Here is a 15,212-nt window from a genome sequence, read left to right as displayed (position 1 = left end):
GGAGACGAGCCAAGTCTGACTCACGGTGTGTGGCTGCAGCTGCTTACTGAACTACCAGGTTTCTGTTGATTAGAGCCATCGCACGAAATTCAACAAGCTGCCTCTCCGCCTAAACACAACGACTCAAGCTTTTTTAATTTCACCCGTTTGACGTGAGAATTGATGGTTGCACCGACTCTTAAAGGTGTGGCACAAATGAGGTCAAACACAGTGAAACGGAAAGAGGTTCAGTTGAGCTCTTTGATGCTTTTTTCACAACCAAAAACAAACAGATCGACATATCTAGCACACGTCTTTAAGACTATTCAAATGTTTCTTGACACCAAAAGAATCCCTGCAGGTGCATCAAAGACCAACAAGAGGTGACGCGCCACAGTTGGGAGATAAACAGATGGAGAAAAATAAATAACCAGCCTCCCTCAACCTTCGCAGGTGGTTAATGTGTTGAGTTAGTATCCAGTTTTCTATAGTAAATGTCAGGAAACAGCGGCTAAGAATTCCCTTAATTATTTTTTTCATATGTTTCCTTTTAAAGCAGTAAAGATCTCCTCGCTATAGTGTGAACGCTGAAACCCAATTTGTTAGCGACGCCGAGCTTTTGTTGCACGTCTGACTTGGAACAGTAAGTGGCTCTGCATTTATGGCTCTGCAATATGACGTCTAGTAGGTAATAAGCCATAACAAAAGGGCTGCATGGCAGCCGCGGAGCAGCGAGCTGCCATCCAGGCAAATGAAAGGAACATGAAAGGCTGGTGGAAATCTCAGAGATGTGTGGAGCTGATAAAACCCACAGCTCCTCCCTTCAGATAGACATGTCATCTCGAAACGCAGGGGAGACAGCAGGTTAGGCGAGCCTGATTAATGTCAGCATCACACAGAGATTGTGGCGCACAGCCTTTGACTGTACTCCATGCACACTGTAGTGCAGGCCTAAGACTTGCAAGTGCACAGCTGTTACTACTTTGCTTTATGGCACAATGTTGACCTAAACACAACCCTGAGGGGAAATAATACTCACGCTCTTGCATGAAATCATGCAAACACACAAATATGTAAAACCAGGCAAACACGCGCTTCTTGCAGCGGTTGTGATAGGGTTATGATCTTTCGTGAGGATTCACAGCAAGTGGATTACAGGCACGGCTTTTACACACACGCACGCACGCACGCACACACACACACACACACACACACACACACACACACACACACACACACCAACTCATGATCCAAAGCACACACAAGCAACCACGGCACCCTCAAACTGCAGAGAGGGGAAGAAGAACCTGCCCTGCAAGACAACCCAGCAGCACACATGAGGACTACTCACATGCTCGGTGGACTCTTCAATATTCCACTGATGGGAGAGAAGACAAAGGACACAGGGCGGGGAGAGAAATGAGTCAGAAACAACACAACAGGCAAGGAAAAAAAGCACTTGTCTTTTTTTCTCTGACAGATGAATGTAGGTGTCAATAGAGTCATGCTGTGGAGGAAAACAAAACACACATTATGATGGAAGAGATGGAAGAAATGTGGGGGCAAAAAACGTTGAGCAGCTTTCAAAATTAACTCTGGGACAAAACTATTTGGGTATTTATTCCTGTTCATAATGAACTGCCTTGTTTCCACAAATTAGGTATAACTGCCTCTCAGTTTGTGGACATAAATTATGCAGAACCTACGGAGCATTTCGTTTCCCTACCAACAGAAATGGAGGAAAGACCTTTTATTCATTACATTTCAATATATGTTTCCAAAATGTTCTCCCCGCTCGCTGTGCTTGGCCAAGCAATTCCCGGGGGAAGTGAAAGCCCATTTCGTGCCGCGGGGCTCCGTCAGCGTCGAGCATGAAATCCTATTACGAGTGCCGCTGTGTTAGCCCTGTGACACCAAACCCCACTGATGCAGAACGCAACGGCTGGTGTTCACCGGCAACGCGCTCCACATTTCAGTCGCTGCAGAGGAGTTCACTGATGGGTGGTCTGGCTGAGGACGGGGCGGGAGGGGTGACACTGACGACGCTGACGGGGGACAAAGTAAAGAGGAAGGAAGAGGGTGGGGTGAGAGGTGAGGAAGTGATGGAAACTAGTAGGAGCTGGTGGAGCATTTGGGGGAAGTGATGGAGAACAGAGGCAGGTGACGGAAGGACTGTAGAGCCAAATAAAGGGTGTTGACAAGGAAATAAATAGTTTCAAGCCTTTAAAATTATAACCCATTAGGTTCTGATGGCTCCCATTCAAACCAATGGCCCAAAATAAACAGGTGAGCAGATTTTTTATATGGCAAAAGAATATAAAAACTAATTTAAATGGTGTACAGGATGTCCATTTGCTTTTTCTATGTTTCCAGCTAATGTTTTTGTAGCTGAAATGCTTCAGAAAATATTCCCATCAGCTTCATTGAGATAAGCGTCACGGTCGACTAAATAAAAACACAACCAAATCATTGTGTTTCTTAAAGGTGTGGTTGACTGAAAATCAAATCATGTTTTTCATGCAGGCTGATTATGAAAATAGTCTCCTACACCTATCTCCTGCATTAGCTTCGGACGGAAAATAGACGGTAAAACTATTGGATTTGAAAAGTCAGACAGATCTACGTCACACTGTCACTTAACTTTAATGGACTGACCCATCCTTTGCGACGGGGAAGGTTGTTGTTGGTTTAGCATCCAGGAAAGAGCAAAGATCGTCTCTACTAGTTTAAGCTAACATTAGCATTAGCAACTTCACCACACAGCAGAAGCTCCTCCAGGCTTGTGTTATTTGTGGAGATAAAGCATCTACAATGCAAGTCAATGGTAGAGTCGTGCTGCCGTTATCCAATCCAGGGCCAGATGCCCACATATCAGGAACTAAGACTCCAGAACCTGCCGTCTGAAGCTCAGCTGTGATGTGGGAAATTTTGAGGAATGGTGCACTGGAATATTTTGAAAAAGTTTCAACGCCTCTTTGCCGAAAACTTAGAAGTCGTGCCAAACTTCCTGCTAATCAAACTTTCCCTTCATGCGACTCCGGTCTTTCATAAGCAAAGGCGCAAAGTTTCACACTCCCTCACACTTGTGAGTCCTTGTGCTTTGCAGAAACGTTGCTCACCAATCATAATTGACTGTTGCCAAATGAAAAGAGGAAAGCACTAAACTCTCCACCCTTCTTCCTCTGTGAGCTCCCAGTTGTGACACGCTGAAACACATGGCACATCAAAAACGGCAGCCTTGTGCTCCCCTGACATAGCGGGGGGAAATAAAAAGCACCGTTTGAGAACAGCTGCCACTTAACTCCACAACTAACAGTTTGCGATGTTCGTAATTGCTTAATTTGTTTACCATCAATTCGGCTCAGTGTGTCAACAAAATGGCAAACGCTTTCAGGTTTATAAGTTGCTATCTCATCTTGGGCTTAATCCCTTTCTACTGCAACTCCTTTCTGCTTAAATCTACAGGAGAATTATAAATTATCCTCCATTTATGTTTTGAATACCAACGCAAGCTGAAAACACATCATTGCTGATAAGCGTCGTTTGTGGAAACGGAGCGGTATAATTTGCAGGCGGGTGAATGCAAATGTGATGACATGGGCTGAGATGTGTGGCTATAAAAATGGGAACGAGGGGGAGAACGAGTGATGTGGAAGAGAAGGAGCTGTCATGATTGATGGAGTGAAACGGGCTGAGGTGCTTCTTTTCTCCTTTTTTTCATTCAATTTCCATTCAACTCCAGTCTGGGGTGGTGAAGGCCATAGAGGTGGCAAAGCATCTCCTCGCTCGCATAAACTACAAAAATGCATGAGTGGTCAAACCAAATGAACTTGGAAAGCGGCGCTGAATGGATGCAAACTCGGGCCGAATATGCAGAAGCAAAGGCGGTGGATGGCGGCTTGAAATTACTGTTTTCTGCACACATTTTTCAGATGTGTAAAAATCTAACAGCGAGCTTGGACGTAGCTGTAAGGGTGCAGTGATGGAGCTGGGTGTGTGGCGCGAAGCTGCAGGTTTAGGTCATTTTTCTAACAGGAGCATGGCTGCAGAGGGGGTGATAACATCTCACTGTTAACATGGCCTCTGGTTTAAATTTAGCAGGAAAATGAGGGCGATGTGTGGGCTCCTGCTCGAAAAGAAAAGAAGCTCTTAAAGCGCCCACGCACAGACGAGCTTTCCTAGCTCTCTTCCCTGCATTTGAGCTAACCCTGAGAGAGGCTGAAAAGGAGCCAGCAACACAAAGGGAAGGGAGGAAGGCGATAGCGACTTTGACGGGATCTGCAATTCAATCCGTCAGCTTAGAATTGTGATTGAAGTCTAAGGTGAGGTCGTGGTATGTTGTGAGAGAGCTGGAAATTTTGGATTTTGCTTTTCTTCCTGGCAGCTTACTGTGCATCCAATGCAGGTGAAAGGGCAGCCGTGGAGCTGATTTCACAACACATTAGGGAAATTGTTCAGGGAAATTCTCCGAGACAAGCCAGCACTGAGGAAAATTGTTTTCTTCTATATTCATCATCAATTACAGGCGTGCGTATGAGAGATCTGCATGACTCCAAGATGAGTCACAAACTCTTTGACCAGCTAAAATGCCTGCGACGAGGCTAATCTTCACAGTTAGCACGTTGGAGCTTGCTAATTGTTGTTGTTTTCACTTGTTCTTTGGGTACCTGGATGGAAAAGTGTGTGAAAAAGGAGGGATTGTTCCAAAACCAGTCAGGCGAAGACACATGAGGGACTGTTGGCTGACTGTGTGGTCTCTAATGATGTCTGGGCAGGTCCTTGCAGGTTGGCTACTCAATGATGTCTTACAGAAAACAACCTGTTGAGATGACTCATCCAAGGGTAACCGACCTGCACGCAAAACTTCTGGTAATTACTCAACCCGTTTTCAAACAGGGTGGGGGTAAAAAGAGGCCCTGGTGAAAGGAAGGGGATCGAAACTTAGCAGAAGATGACTGTAGTGAGAAAAAATAAGTAACAGGATAAATTCCAGGGTCTGCCAGGGAGAGGGTAGGGTGCTTGAACCATGTCCCAGACACAGAACTTGAACATGGGAGCTACACCGTGCCCCAAATTACAGTGTGTCTTTGTGTTTATAATGAGACATGGCAGGGAGCATTGTTTGCATAACAAGTGGGGTCATGTTCGGTTTGGTTTTCACAACTCAAAACAAAATCATGCGGAACGTGTCGACATGAAGAAAGCACTTCCAGGATAGCAGGCAACCAACATGTTTTCCCTCCTTTTCCAGACCAAACGCTGTTGTCCCGTTGTCAGGCGCTTCCCAACGCAGCCAGACAACAGCGGAGTGTCAGCAGCAGCCAGGCAGCTGCTGTGTTTGGGGGATCTTTGATCAGGCTTAGAGGGGAGGCCTTGGAATGATGGGGCAGCAAAGGCCTACATATAGACTCAAAGAGACATTGAGCTAATCTTTCTGCTAATTTTCTTGTTTTGATTGAAGATTGATTTAGAGCTGGTCAATTGTTTCTATTTCTGGTATTAAAGGTACAAAATCCTCCATCCTGTGGATGTTTCTGTGTTCCAACAACTTTGATTTAAATTTGCAGATGTTTAACAACTTCTGCAGAACTTTAAAACACACTAAAGATGTAAATCAACAACTGAATCAGGAGTGGAAAAGTTCCTGCAAACGTTTCAAATTTCACCATCTGCATTTCTAAATTAGTTTTATATTCTTACAAATGGTGCTTTCATCTTAAAATGTAAAAAACAAATTACTTAGATCAATTCCTTTGATCATTTTTGTGCAAAAAAAGTTCAAATACCATTTGTAATGACAAAAAACTAATATCTAGGATATCTCGAACCAAGATATTTCCTAACCATAATAAAAATGTTACGCATTGAGATTATTTATACCATTCTCTAAGGTACATTAGGGATAAATTATTCTTTAATAGCTTTGAAATTACACAAGATAAATTGTTTAGATGAGAAATAACCAAAAGAGCCTTTTTGTGAATATGCTGCATGTTTAGATTGTTTATTCCAAAAAGTCCATCATACAGACTCATACCTTAATTATGTGCTTAGGTTTTATTCCATTATTGCAATGAGAGCTTCGTGATACATTTTCCTTCAGAGCTTAGTTTACATTAATGTACTGATAATGCCTTTAACAATCTACATTTCCTGTGAAAGGAACTGAACACATGATCACAACCCTCCATATTGCTTGTTTTTCAATTCTCTGTTATTGTGAATAAACCAGAAAAGTCTGAGAACATCACCTCCGCCTTCATACTTCTGTTATTTGGGGTTGTGCTAATATTTAAGGATCAAGTTCACTGAGAAACCATTTTCATTACTTATTATTTTAGAAAACGATCAGCCACTGAGTTTTACATGAAGGCTGGACGTGTAAGCAGTCTTCCTACCAATATCTCCTGCATTTGCTTCTGACAGAAAATGAATGGACAACCACTTGGTTCAGAAAAGTCTGACAGATCTACGTCACTCTGTCACTTCACTGTCTCAGTGGCCTAGTGTCTCCGCCCTGGGACTGGGAGATCCAGCTTCAAATCCCAGTTGGGTCACATAACTTTAAAAATGAGACCCAATGCCACCCTGCTTTAAACTCAGAGGTTGGATTGGGTCACCAGAGTGTGTGATGACTAATGGGACTTTAACTTTAACTTTCATGGACTCACCCATCTTGACTCACGGCGGGAAAGGCCATTGTTGGTTTAGCGTCCAGGAAACAACAGAGTGTGTCCCGGCTAGTAGAAGCTAACCGTTAGCATTATCAACTCCACCACATGGCAGAGCTTGTGTTATTTGTGGAGATGAAACATCATCTTTGCAGAGCAAACAGAGTCAGTGGTATAGCCACACTGCTGTTAGCCAATCAGAGGCAAGATGTCCAAATATCAGGAAATAAATAGCCAAATCTTGCCGTCTGAAGCTACTTTCTCCTCCAGCTGACTCAAACAGGAGCATCTGAGCTTTTCCCCACAGAGTACGACTTACAAGGCATTCATTCCTACCAGAGACCACTGCAGATAAATAAAAAATATTGGTGGTTTACCTTTAACCATATTTTAATTTCTTTAACAACACTAATATTAAGAACAAATGTTTTTTGGTAAAGCAAACAAGAGTTAATGAAAAACACAGCAGCTATCTAGGATTAGAACCGCCAACCTGCTGTTGTTTTTTGCACAAAACCTCTCAGAAACAAGCGAGGGTGCTCTGAGTAATTTTTTTTCTGATAGTGTTCATGTGGCCAGTGAACACATGATTGTTCAAATTACATGCTTTTGTCCAAGGTGACCAGGGGCGGGAGCGATTACGTGTTTGTTGCAACGTTTCCTCCTAGCAAACAACCAGGAGGAGGTTATTAAGCTGGTTTCTCCTCCCAGAAAGGGGGAGAAAAACGTGAGACTTTGGCTTTCTTGGTTTAAAGATATTCATGAATCTCCGAGTCCCGCTTAAGGATTACAATCTTTCATCCATCTCATGGTGTTGCGCAGCTTTGGGCAATTCGGTGCAGGCCGCATTAACGCGCAAAAGGCGGTGTCAGGGGGTAAAAAAACCCATCTAATTTATAAACATGGTAACAAGGCAGTGCATATGTATTACTGTTAAAAAGGAGCTGCATTGATTTTGCTAAGCCACATCCTGATGTAGCACAGAAAAATCTAACAGCGTTTACTGTTGAGTTTAAGTGGATTTTGTTCCGACAGCTAATCCAAAGCCGTAGGAGCTGGGTACCACTTTAGAGTCAAATGTCACATGTGAAAAAAGATTAAGAAAAATAAGAGGGAGGATGGATACTGCAGTCGAGGAAAAGAAAGCTCTGTGTGTTTCAGCCCATATGGGAGAAAGGGAAGTGTGAACTCAGATGACAATAGAAGTTCAGCAGAGGACAGTTTGGACAGAAGAGGAGGGACGGAGAAAAACGGGACAAGAGGAAGACCTCGTCGTTTACCTGCGCTTCTGGCAGAGCAACATCCATGATGTTTGGCTGGCCTCTTGGCTCTCCGTTTTCCAGTCGGGAATAGATGACCTGGTAGCCTCGGATTTGGCCGTGCTGCTTCATCTGCAGAGGTGGCTTCCAGGTGACTCGGATGGCTGTGGAATTGATGGCCTCAACCTCCAGCTTCCTGGGGGGTGCTCCGGGCACTAGAAACCAAACGAGGGAGGGCAGAGCAAAAAAAAAAAAAAAGAGAGAAATGAGAAGACAGAAAGAGGCTGTGAGGATAAAGGAACAGAGAATTTAGAGTCTAAATATGCTGAGGCAGAGAACCTTCTCAGCTCACTGATGGGGATCCAAAACTTATTGAGAAGAATTTTGTAGAGGAAAGTGATTCTCGAGCTGAGTCATACTGTTTCCACTCACTTCAGATGAACAGAGACAACCGTGCCCCCAAAACACCCCAAATGCAACAGCATGCTGTCTAGTCCTGTCTGGAATGGCCTTAATTCCAGTAGGAAATGAACCGTGTTGCAGCAAACTTCAAACATATTAATTATAGACCACTCTCTCTTAGGAGCATCCGCCCTCTAATGAACTGCAAACAAGAAGAGAAAAGATTGAAGAGCAGTAGAAAGGAGAAGAAAGATCTGTTCCATTTCTGTTGCTTGATGCATGAAAATAATAATAATCCCAAAAAAATAATAACAAAAAGGCATTAAAACAGGGACGGCAGAGGAAAGTGACACAGAGCCGAAGCCTGGGAGTGACGAGGCTCACAAAAACATTAAAGGAGGAAGATGGAGAAGGTGATCCCAGTCAGTTAGCACTGCAGCCTCATAGTTTATAATCAAGATGCGTAAAATAGATCTGTAAAAAGGGAAGGAGGAGGAACATAGTAGCAAGGTCCAGTAAAAAACAAGGTAAGTACAGTTTGAGGTGTGCACCTACCATCTTCTTTAGTTCTTATCCTCACTGGGGCACTCTCAGGGCCAGGACCCACATCTGTGTGTGCCCTCACCCACACCTCATACTCAGTCCACTTCTCCAGGCCCTCCAGAACATAGCTGGAGGCGTCTGCACTGATGTCGGACACGCTATGCCGCTCCGTGTCCTCTCCAGCCAGGGCCTGGTAGCTGACCGTGTAGCGCACAATGACGCCGTGGCGGCTAGCGGCTGGCGGTGCCACCCAACTAACCTTGAGGCTGGTGGAGCTCAGGCTGACCAGATGTACTTCCTGAGGGGGGGCTGAAGGGGCTGTAGGAAGGGAGGGGCAAAACCACAAGGAGGAAGGGCACGGATCAAGCAAACAAAAAAAAAAATCTAACTAAAAATGCACAAAAACAGGAAGCTTTTTGCACACGTCTGATTTTTTTATTATCATTTTTAATCAATGTGCATGCTGACTAAAATCCAAATGAGTGTGAATGTGTACTTTAGTTTAATGCAAAAAGCTTCCGTACCAAACACGTTGCTACCTCCAGACTGAGAGACAGGATGCAAAAATTCATTATCGAGCTACAAGTGGAAACGTGTTTGGCGCTACATTTATGCAGGAGGCAATGAAACCACGGGGTGAGGCCGACAGAATATAAGATGTGCCAAAATTTTACAGGGCTGTGTTATTTTACGGAGACGTAATTTGTCCCTAACCGCTCTCCGAGTTGCGTCTTGCAGTGAGCAGAGGGAGCAATAAACGGGCCAAAGACGTGTGAGCTTGTGAACGAGCGCTTGACAGTGTTGACTGGTGTTAACACATTGATGCAGAAGCTCTGGGGTTCGTTAGCGTGTGGCTGCAGCAAAGATGAGCAGTTCTACGCAGCATACAGCCTTTATTATATGATCAATAACACTCAAGACTGTTCCAGCTAACATCTGGTTTGTTGCCACTGGCATTATAAACAATATTGTTATTAACAGATGGAAAGAAAAAAATGCAGCTTGTTCTGTCATTTACCAGAAGACTTACTACTTTAATTTGTGGAACACAAAAAAAAAACATTTTTAATCATTCCTGATTATAATCGGCCACTCTGAACTTTTCATACAGCCTGAACATGAAAGGGCGAGATGTCTAACAATCAGGAAATAAGACTACAAATTCTCCCGTCTGAAGCTACTTCTCATCCAGCTGAATTCTCTGCTTCTTCCGGCTCTTGAAGAGTGCAGACACTTTTTTCCTCCTCTCCTCCCTATCTTACCCTAAAGGCTCTTCGTCTGTCTTTGGGTGCACGGCTGCTTCTGCATTTTTTCTGGAAACTGAAATTACTAAAATGGATCTTGTCAGTTGGTCACTTAACGCGATTGATAAAATTTTTTCAACGACGAGAACGGGAGAAGGGGCTCCCGGATACCCCTCTGGAACAGACCCAGTTGGTCATATCATGGACTTCTGGAAACAGTGGAACCTGATTTGTCTATCTCAACTGTCTGTAGAGGATTCTGAAGAAGTCTGGATATTCGTGGTGTTGGTGTCAAGTTTCCTGCTTTTTGGCCTTGGAGGCTATCTGGCTTACCGGAAAATTAACGAGCTGTCGAGGAATATTGGTGCTCTCCCCGAGCTCAGGGATGCACAGACTCACATAATTGTCGAGATGAGTTGTAGGCTTGGAACTTTGGCTGAGATTCATGCTTTGGCACAAAAGATGGATGCCATCAAGGAGAAAGTGGACAAATCAGCAGGGATTGGGATAGATTAATTTACGCCATTATTGGGATTTTGAGAGGTTGAGAACCAACAGAACTTTAAGACAGAGAGGAAATTATCTCTGTCTGGCCCCAGAACAATTTCTTATCTGAATCTGGTGCCCTTGAGCCTGTAAGGCTGCAACGAATAACCCCCCCCCCCCAAGAAGGAATGTGGAATGCTGCCATCGCTATGGCAACTCTGTCTCCTATCCCAGCTTGGGCGGGACTGCGGGCTGTGAAGGCCGCCGAATCATTCCAGGAGTCACTGTGCCCTCCAAACCTCAACGACCTCCTTCCCCTGTCCAGACTGAGGTGACAAGCGCTGCTTATCGTGGCTGCATTCACTGATGTGTGGAGAGTCCCCAACTCTACCACCCCCACCTAGTGGACACTTATGTTGTGTTATGTCTGAAGTCTGTTGCATCTCTGTCTGAGGTGTTTTTTGCATAGCAAAGCTGCCCTCCCTGTGGAGGGTAACTCTGAAGTGCCTTTTTTTATTTTATTTTTATTTTTTCCTCCACCTGAAACAATCCTCATGTAAAACCCTCTGATCTCTATTAAGGTAGCACGACTCAGGGTTGTGAATGGCCACAGTCACCAGTTCTTGTCATGTGTCTTTGCCCATGTATGTCTGATCTCTGAATTGTGTGTACTGAAACTCTAATTTCCCTCTGGGATTAATAAAGTATCTTTGAATTTAATTTAATTGATTTAGGCACTCCTGGACTCCCCCCCCACCAGATGATGACTTAATAGGCATTCATTTCTAGAGACCACTGCAAATGTGTTTAACACCTTTAAAGGTCAATCGTGTTGCAAAATAATGCTGCTTCAATGTCCGCATCACACTAAGGTTTTCTCACCTAAAAAACTGTTTTTAACAACGTTACTAATAATTTGTATTGCTGCAATTGTGCAAAAAGCTGTAAAAATGCATAAACTCTCAATCTAGAGGTAAGAACAGGAACCAAACAATTTTAAAATGCAAAACAGGAACAAAACTGAAAATAATTACAAACACATTCTTATAATGCATGCGTGGATCTATTCAATGCTGTGAAAAATACGTCCTTTGAAGGGAGCAAAACTATAAAAATAGGTGTTCTTACAAAGCATGCACATGGATGGTGCTTTAGTAAGTCGAGCAACCAACAATGAGTCTAACAAACTAATACCAGAACACCAAACTCCACTTTTATAAAAAAAATAATAAATAAAAAATACAACAAAAGAAAGCAGAGGCTGTGCCGGATCCTCAGAGTGTGAACAGAAAACTACAAAGGCCTGACAGCACCCTGTGTATTAAAGAAAAGGTGGCAGACTGAATTAGAAAAGTTCTGATGATTTTCAGAATTGATTCTGGTGTTGGGTTCCTGATGAAAAATCCGCCGGATCAAAGTCAAAATGGACTTGGAAAGGACAACACCAAAGGAGGTACAGACGCCTATGAGGCAGCCGTCACTGTCGCTCAATCAAACATACAAATTTATGTTGAATTTATACATTATACGTTTAATTGATCGTTAGTTGAGCGTTTCTGCTTTCAGAAATTTAGAAGAAGATGTTAAATTGCCAATTAAATGATCCTTTCTACATCTCCCGAAGCTACAGTCTTAGCTCCTATTCCTCCTGAGCGCTACCAAAGACACAAAAATATATTCTCAGTTTAATTTTGGTAACAGATTATTGATTTTCAGCAAGCATAATCACCTCAAATTAAGGTCAAATATCGTGCAGGGTGGAAAAAATACAAATAGTTCAAATTTTTATTTTTATTTTTATGATATTTTCTTTTTTCATAGCTCCAATTAAGCAACAACTTAAAAATGGAGTCTGAAAATGCTCCTAAGGATGGATTTTTATGTCTACCTTTTGGTGGGTTGTAATAATCCTGATTTTTCTCTACTCCGCTGTGCTTGGTCCACCCATTCCTACGTGTCTTCCAGAACTACTCAACATATAAGGCAAACTCAAGGGGAATTTAGACTTTAAATGTGCGCAGTGGTGCGCATGCACACAAATCAGCTGCCGCTAATTAATGTTAATTCCATGATTAACTTTAATTAATCACTGCATTCCGATCACATTCCATGATTAAACATGTCTGTTGTTGGGGTTGTTTGCTCTCAGAGAGCTGGAGTCGGTGCTCAGCCAACAATCGTTTAGCAGAAGAACAAGCTCCACATTGTAGCGTCTGAGCGTTTGTTCCCATTGTTCCGGCTCCAGCGCGGTGATGTGTCCCGCTTCTGGTCCACTGCATAGAGTCAGTTTACAGAGAAATGGTAGAATTTCTGTTTCCTCTCAAAGAAAGACACACAACAAGCCACATGCTTTTATTGTGAAAGAAGAGTGACGTGTTGAAGGTTGCACTGTAAAAGCACATGATGATGTGAGGCAGAACAACACAGCTCACAAATGTGGGAACATCAAACGTACCTTTGACACAGGGTCTGCCCTCAGACAGACGAACAGGAGGGTTAGTGCTGGTGACGGGGGGGGGGGAAGCAGGACGCTGACCGGGATGGCGCACCGTCAGCATTTTACGCTTGGATGAGACTGACTCGACATTCAAGTTTCTGTTTTAAGGTCTATAAAACTCAAAATTTTGCCCCCACACACTCACTCACTGAACGGAACGACCTAAACCTGTTTCAGGTGCCTGTAGGTGCCTCTCTGAAATTATTGGTTAGTAGCTAACAAGCAGACAGGACAGATGGCAAAGAGAGAGAGGGAGGCGGTGCACTTACTGGACTGAGCAGTGCGAGCCTCGATGGGCTGGGTGTAGACACCTAAACCCATTTCAGAGCGGGCTGCCAGGGAAAAATGGTACAAGGTGTCCGGCTTCAAATCTTCCACAACATAGGAGCCAGCTGGGTTGAAGGTCACATGTTTCTAGAGGGGTTAAGATTTAGACAGATAAATATATGAATAAAAAAATAAAAAGCAGCACAAGTCTATTCATGTGCTGATCCGTTCTGCTATAGTAGGATGATTTAATCTTCTGAAATCTTATCTGTCATCCATGAACGCAATAGAGTACAGTCGAATGAGAGAACAGCTTGTTCCAAAAACAATTTGCCCTCGAGATTCCAGCTGGTTCGGTCCAACAGAATCAAATGAATAGCCACAACAGAGGTGGGAAACCGTGCTTCGGCGTGAGTCTACATTAGATCTTTCTCGTCAGCTGGGGAGCTGACTGCATTACTACAACACTGCGGCTTCAGCTGACGCTTCGCATTCAGAGAAATTGCATCATAAAGAGTCCGCTTCATCCGTCTGCAGCTTCGCTGTGGAATATGAGACAAATCCAGCAGCAGGCTGAACGATAGTTGGGATGCTGCGTAGGAGAGAGACCCAGGATATGAAATAGTCAGGACTTCATGTTGTTATTCTAACCTTATTGGAGGAGCCAGCCTCCCAGTACAGCAGCTCGTAGTTGGTGATGGGGTCCTGGACGGGCCACAACCAAGTTAGTTTGATGCGTGTGTCCAGCTCAGCTTCAGCATCAAAACTAGTCGGCTGGGCGGGTACTGCAACAGAGAAGCAAAATTCATGACTACTATGTGATCCAGACGTAGAAAAACACTTTTATAATTGGTTTTAAACACAGTTTGTTCAGGTATTCCTGCCTGCCACACAAGAGGAACTATCAGAGCCACACATAGTGGTTTGCTGCTCACCTCCCTGCTGTGTTTTCACTTGCAGGATGTCAGATGGTGGCCCGTCACCTACAGAGGTGAAGCCCAGCACCCTGAGGCTGTAGGTGATGTCAGGAATCAGCCCTGAGATGGTTGTCAGGCTGCTATCGTCTGTGTTGTGTTTCTGCCAGGCGCTGAGTGGAGCCGTCATGTCGGAGCTGTAGTAGACCCGGTAACCTCGTATTTGCCCATTGGGCTCCTCTGGAGGCTCCCACTGGACCAGCATCGTACTGGCGCTCAGCATGCGCGCCTGAATCTGCAGAGGAGGCGAGGAGGGTGCCTGTTCACCGGTGCGTGTCTCCACAGGATCACTGGGAGGCCCTTTGCCGATGTTGTTGACAGCCATTACGCGAAACTCATATTCGGAGTATGGGCTGAGGCCGCCGATGCTATAGCGCGTGGTGGCCACTCCCTCCACCTCCTGGTAGCCATTGTCAGAGACCTTGGCTCTGTATTGGATCATGTAGAAGGAGACAGGTTCTGGGTTTCCAGAGTCCCATGTGAGAGTCACACTGGTGGCTGTGGTTTCAGTCACTGTGAGTGAGGTGGGGGGCTTCGGTAAGGCTAAGGAAGAAGAAGCAAACCCTCTGTTATTACAAACAGAACTTCCAGGTAACATCGTGGCAAACTGGACCTCTGACACTTTTGATGCTAGACTGAGAAAATAATTGACAGGTCCTATAATTCACCGTCTCATAGAGCCGAGGAGACCGTTTCCCAAGCTAATCTTCATAGCTCTGTCAGCTGCATTTATCGCAAAATGAACAGAAAAGCCAGAGTGAAGTCACAATTTTGTGTTTAATAACCGGCCTGGCTGTTACTGACAAAAGGAGAAAATTGCCAGAATAGCTCCTGTTGTTCCAAATGCAAACCAAACAGAGGGTTCGCATTAAGGCCTCCTTGGGGAAGGA

General features: G+C 44.2%; 1 protein-coding gene across 18 annotated transcripts in view; it reads right to left on the bottom strand.

Annotated features, from left to right (window-relative positions):
- LOC107383573 (receptor-type tyrosine-protein phosphatase F) overlaps positions 1–15,212 on the bottom strand; it is a 258,659-nt gene that overhangs the window by 66,401 nt on the left and 177,046 nt on the right. For 9 of the 18 annotated variants that reach the window (XM_070541595.1, XM_054742275.2, XM_070541596.1 and 6 more), the window contains 6 exons: positions 14,284–14,865; positions 14,000–14,133; positions 13,351–13,495; positions 8,867–9,172; positions 7,931–8,124; positions 1,331–1,357 (listed from right to left, as the gene is read on the bottom strand). In XM_070541595.1, the coding sequence (XP_070397696.1) occupies positions 1,331–1,357; positions 7,931–8,124; positions 8,867–9,172; positions 13,351–13,495; positions 14,000–14,133; positions 14,284–14,865 (1,388 nt within the window). The remainder of the gene's footprint in view (positions 1–1,330; positions 1,358–7,930; positions 8,125–8,866; positions 9,173–13,350; positions 13,496–13,999; positions 14,134–14,283; positions 14,866–15,212) is intronic. The other 9 variants (XM_070541604.1, XM_070541609.1, XM_070541605.1 and 6 more) reach the window with 3 other exon arrangements.

The sequence above is a fragment of the Nothobranchius furzeri genome, chromosome 11 (assembly GCF_043380555.1).
Source record: "Nothobranchius furzeri strain GRZ-AD chromosome 11, NfurGRZ-RIMD1, whole genome shotgun sequence".
NCBI lineage: Eukaryota > Metazoa > Chordata > Actinopteri > Cyprinodontiformes > Nothobranchiidae > Nothobranchius > Nothobranchius furzeri.
Note: the sequence above shows the minus strand (reverse complement) of the source record. Positions and strands in the feature narration are given on the sequence as shown.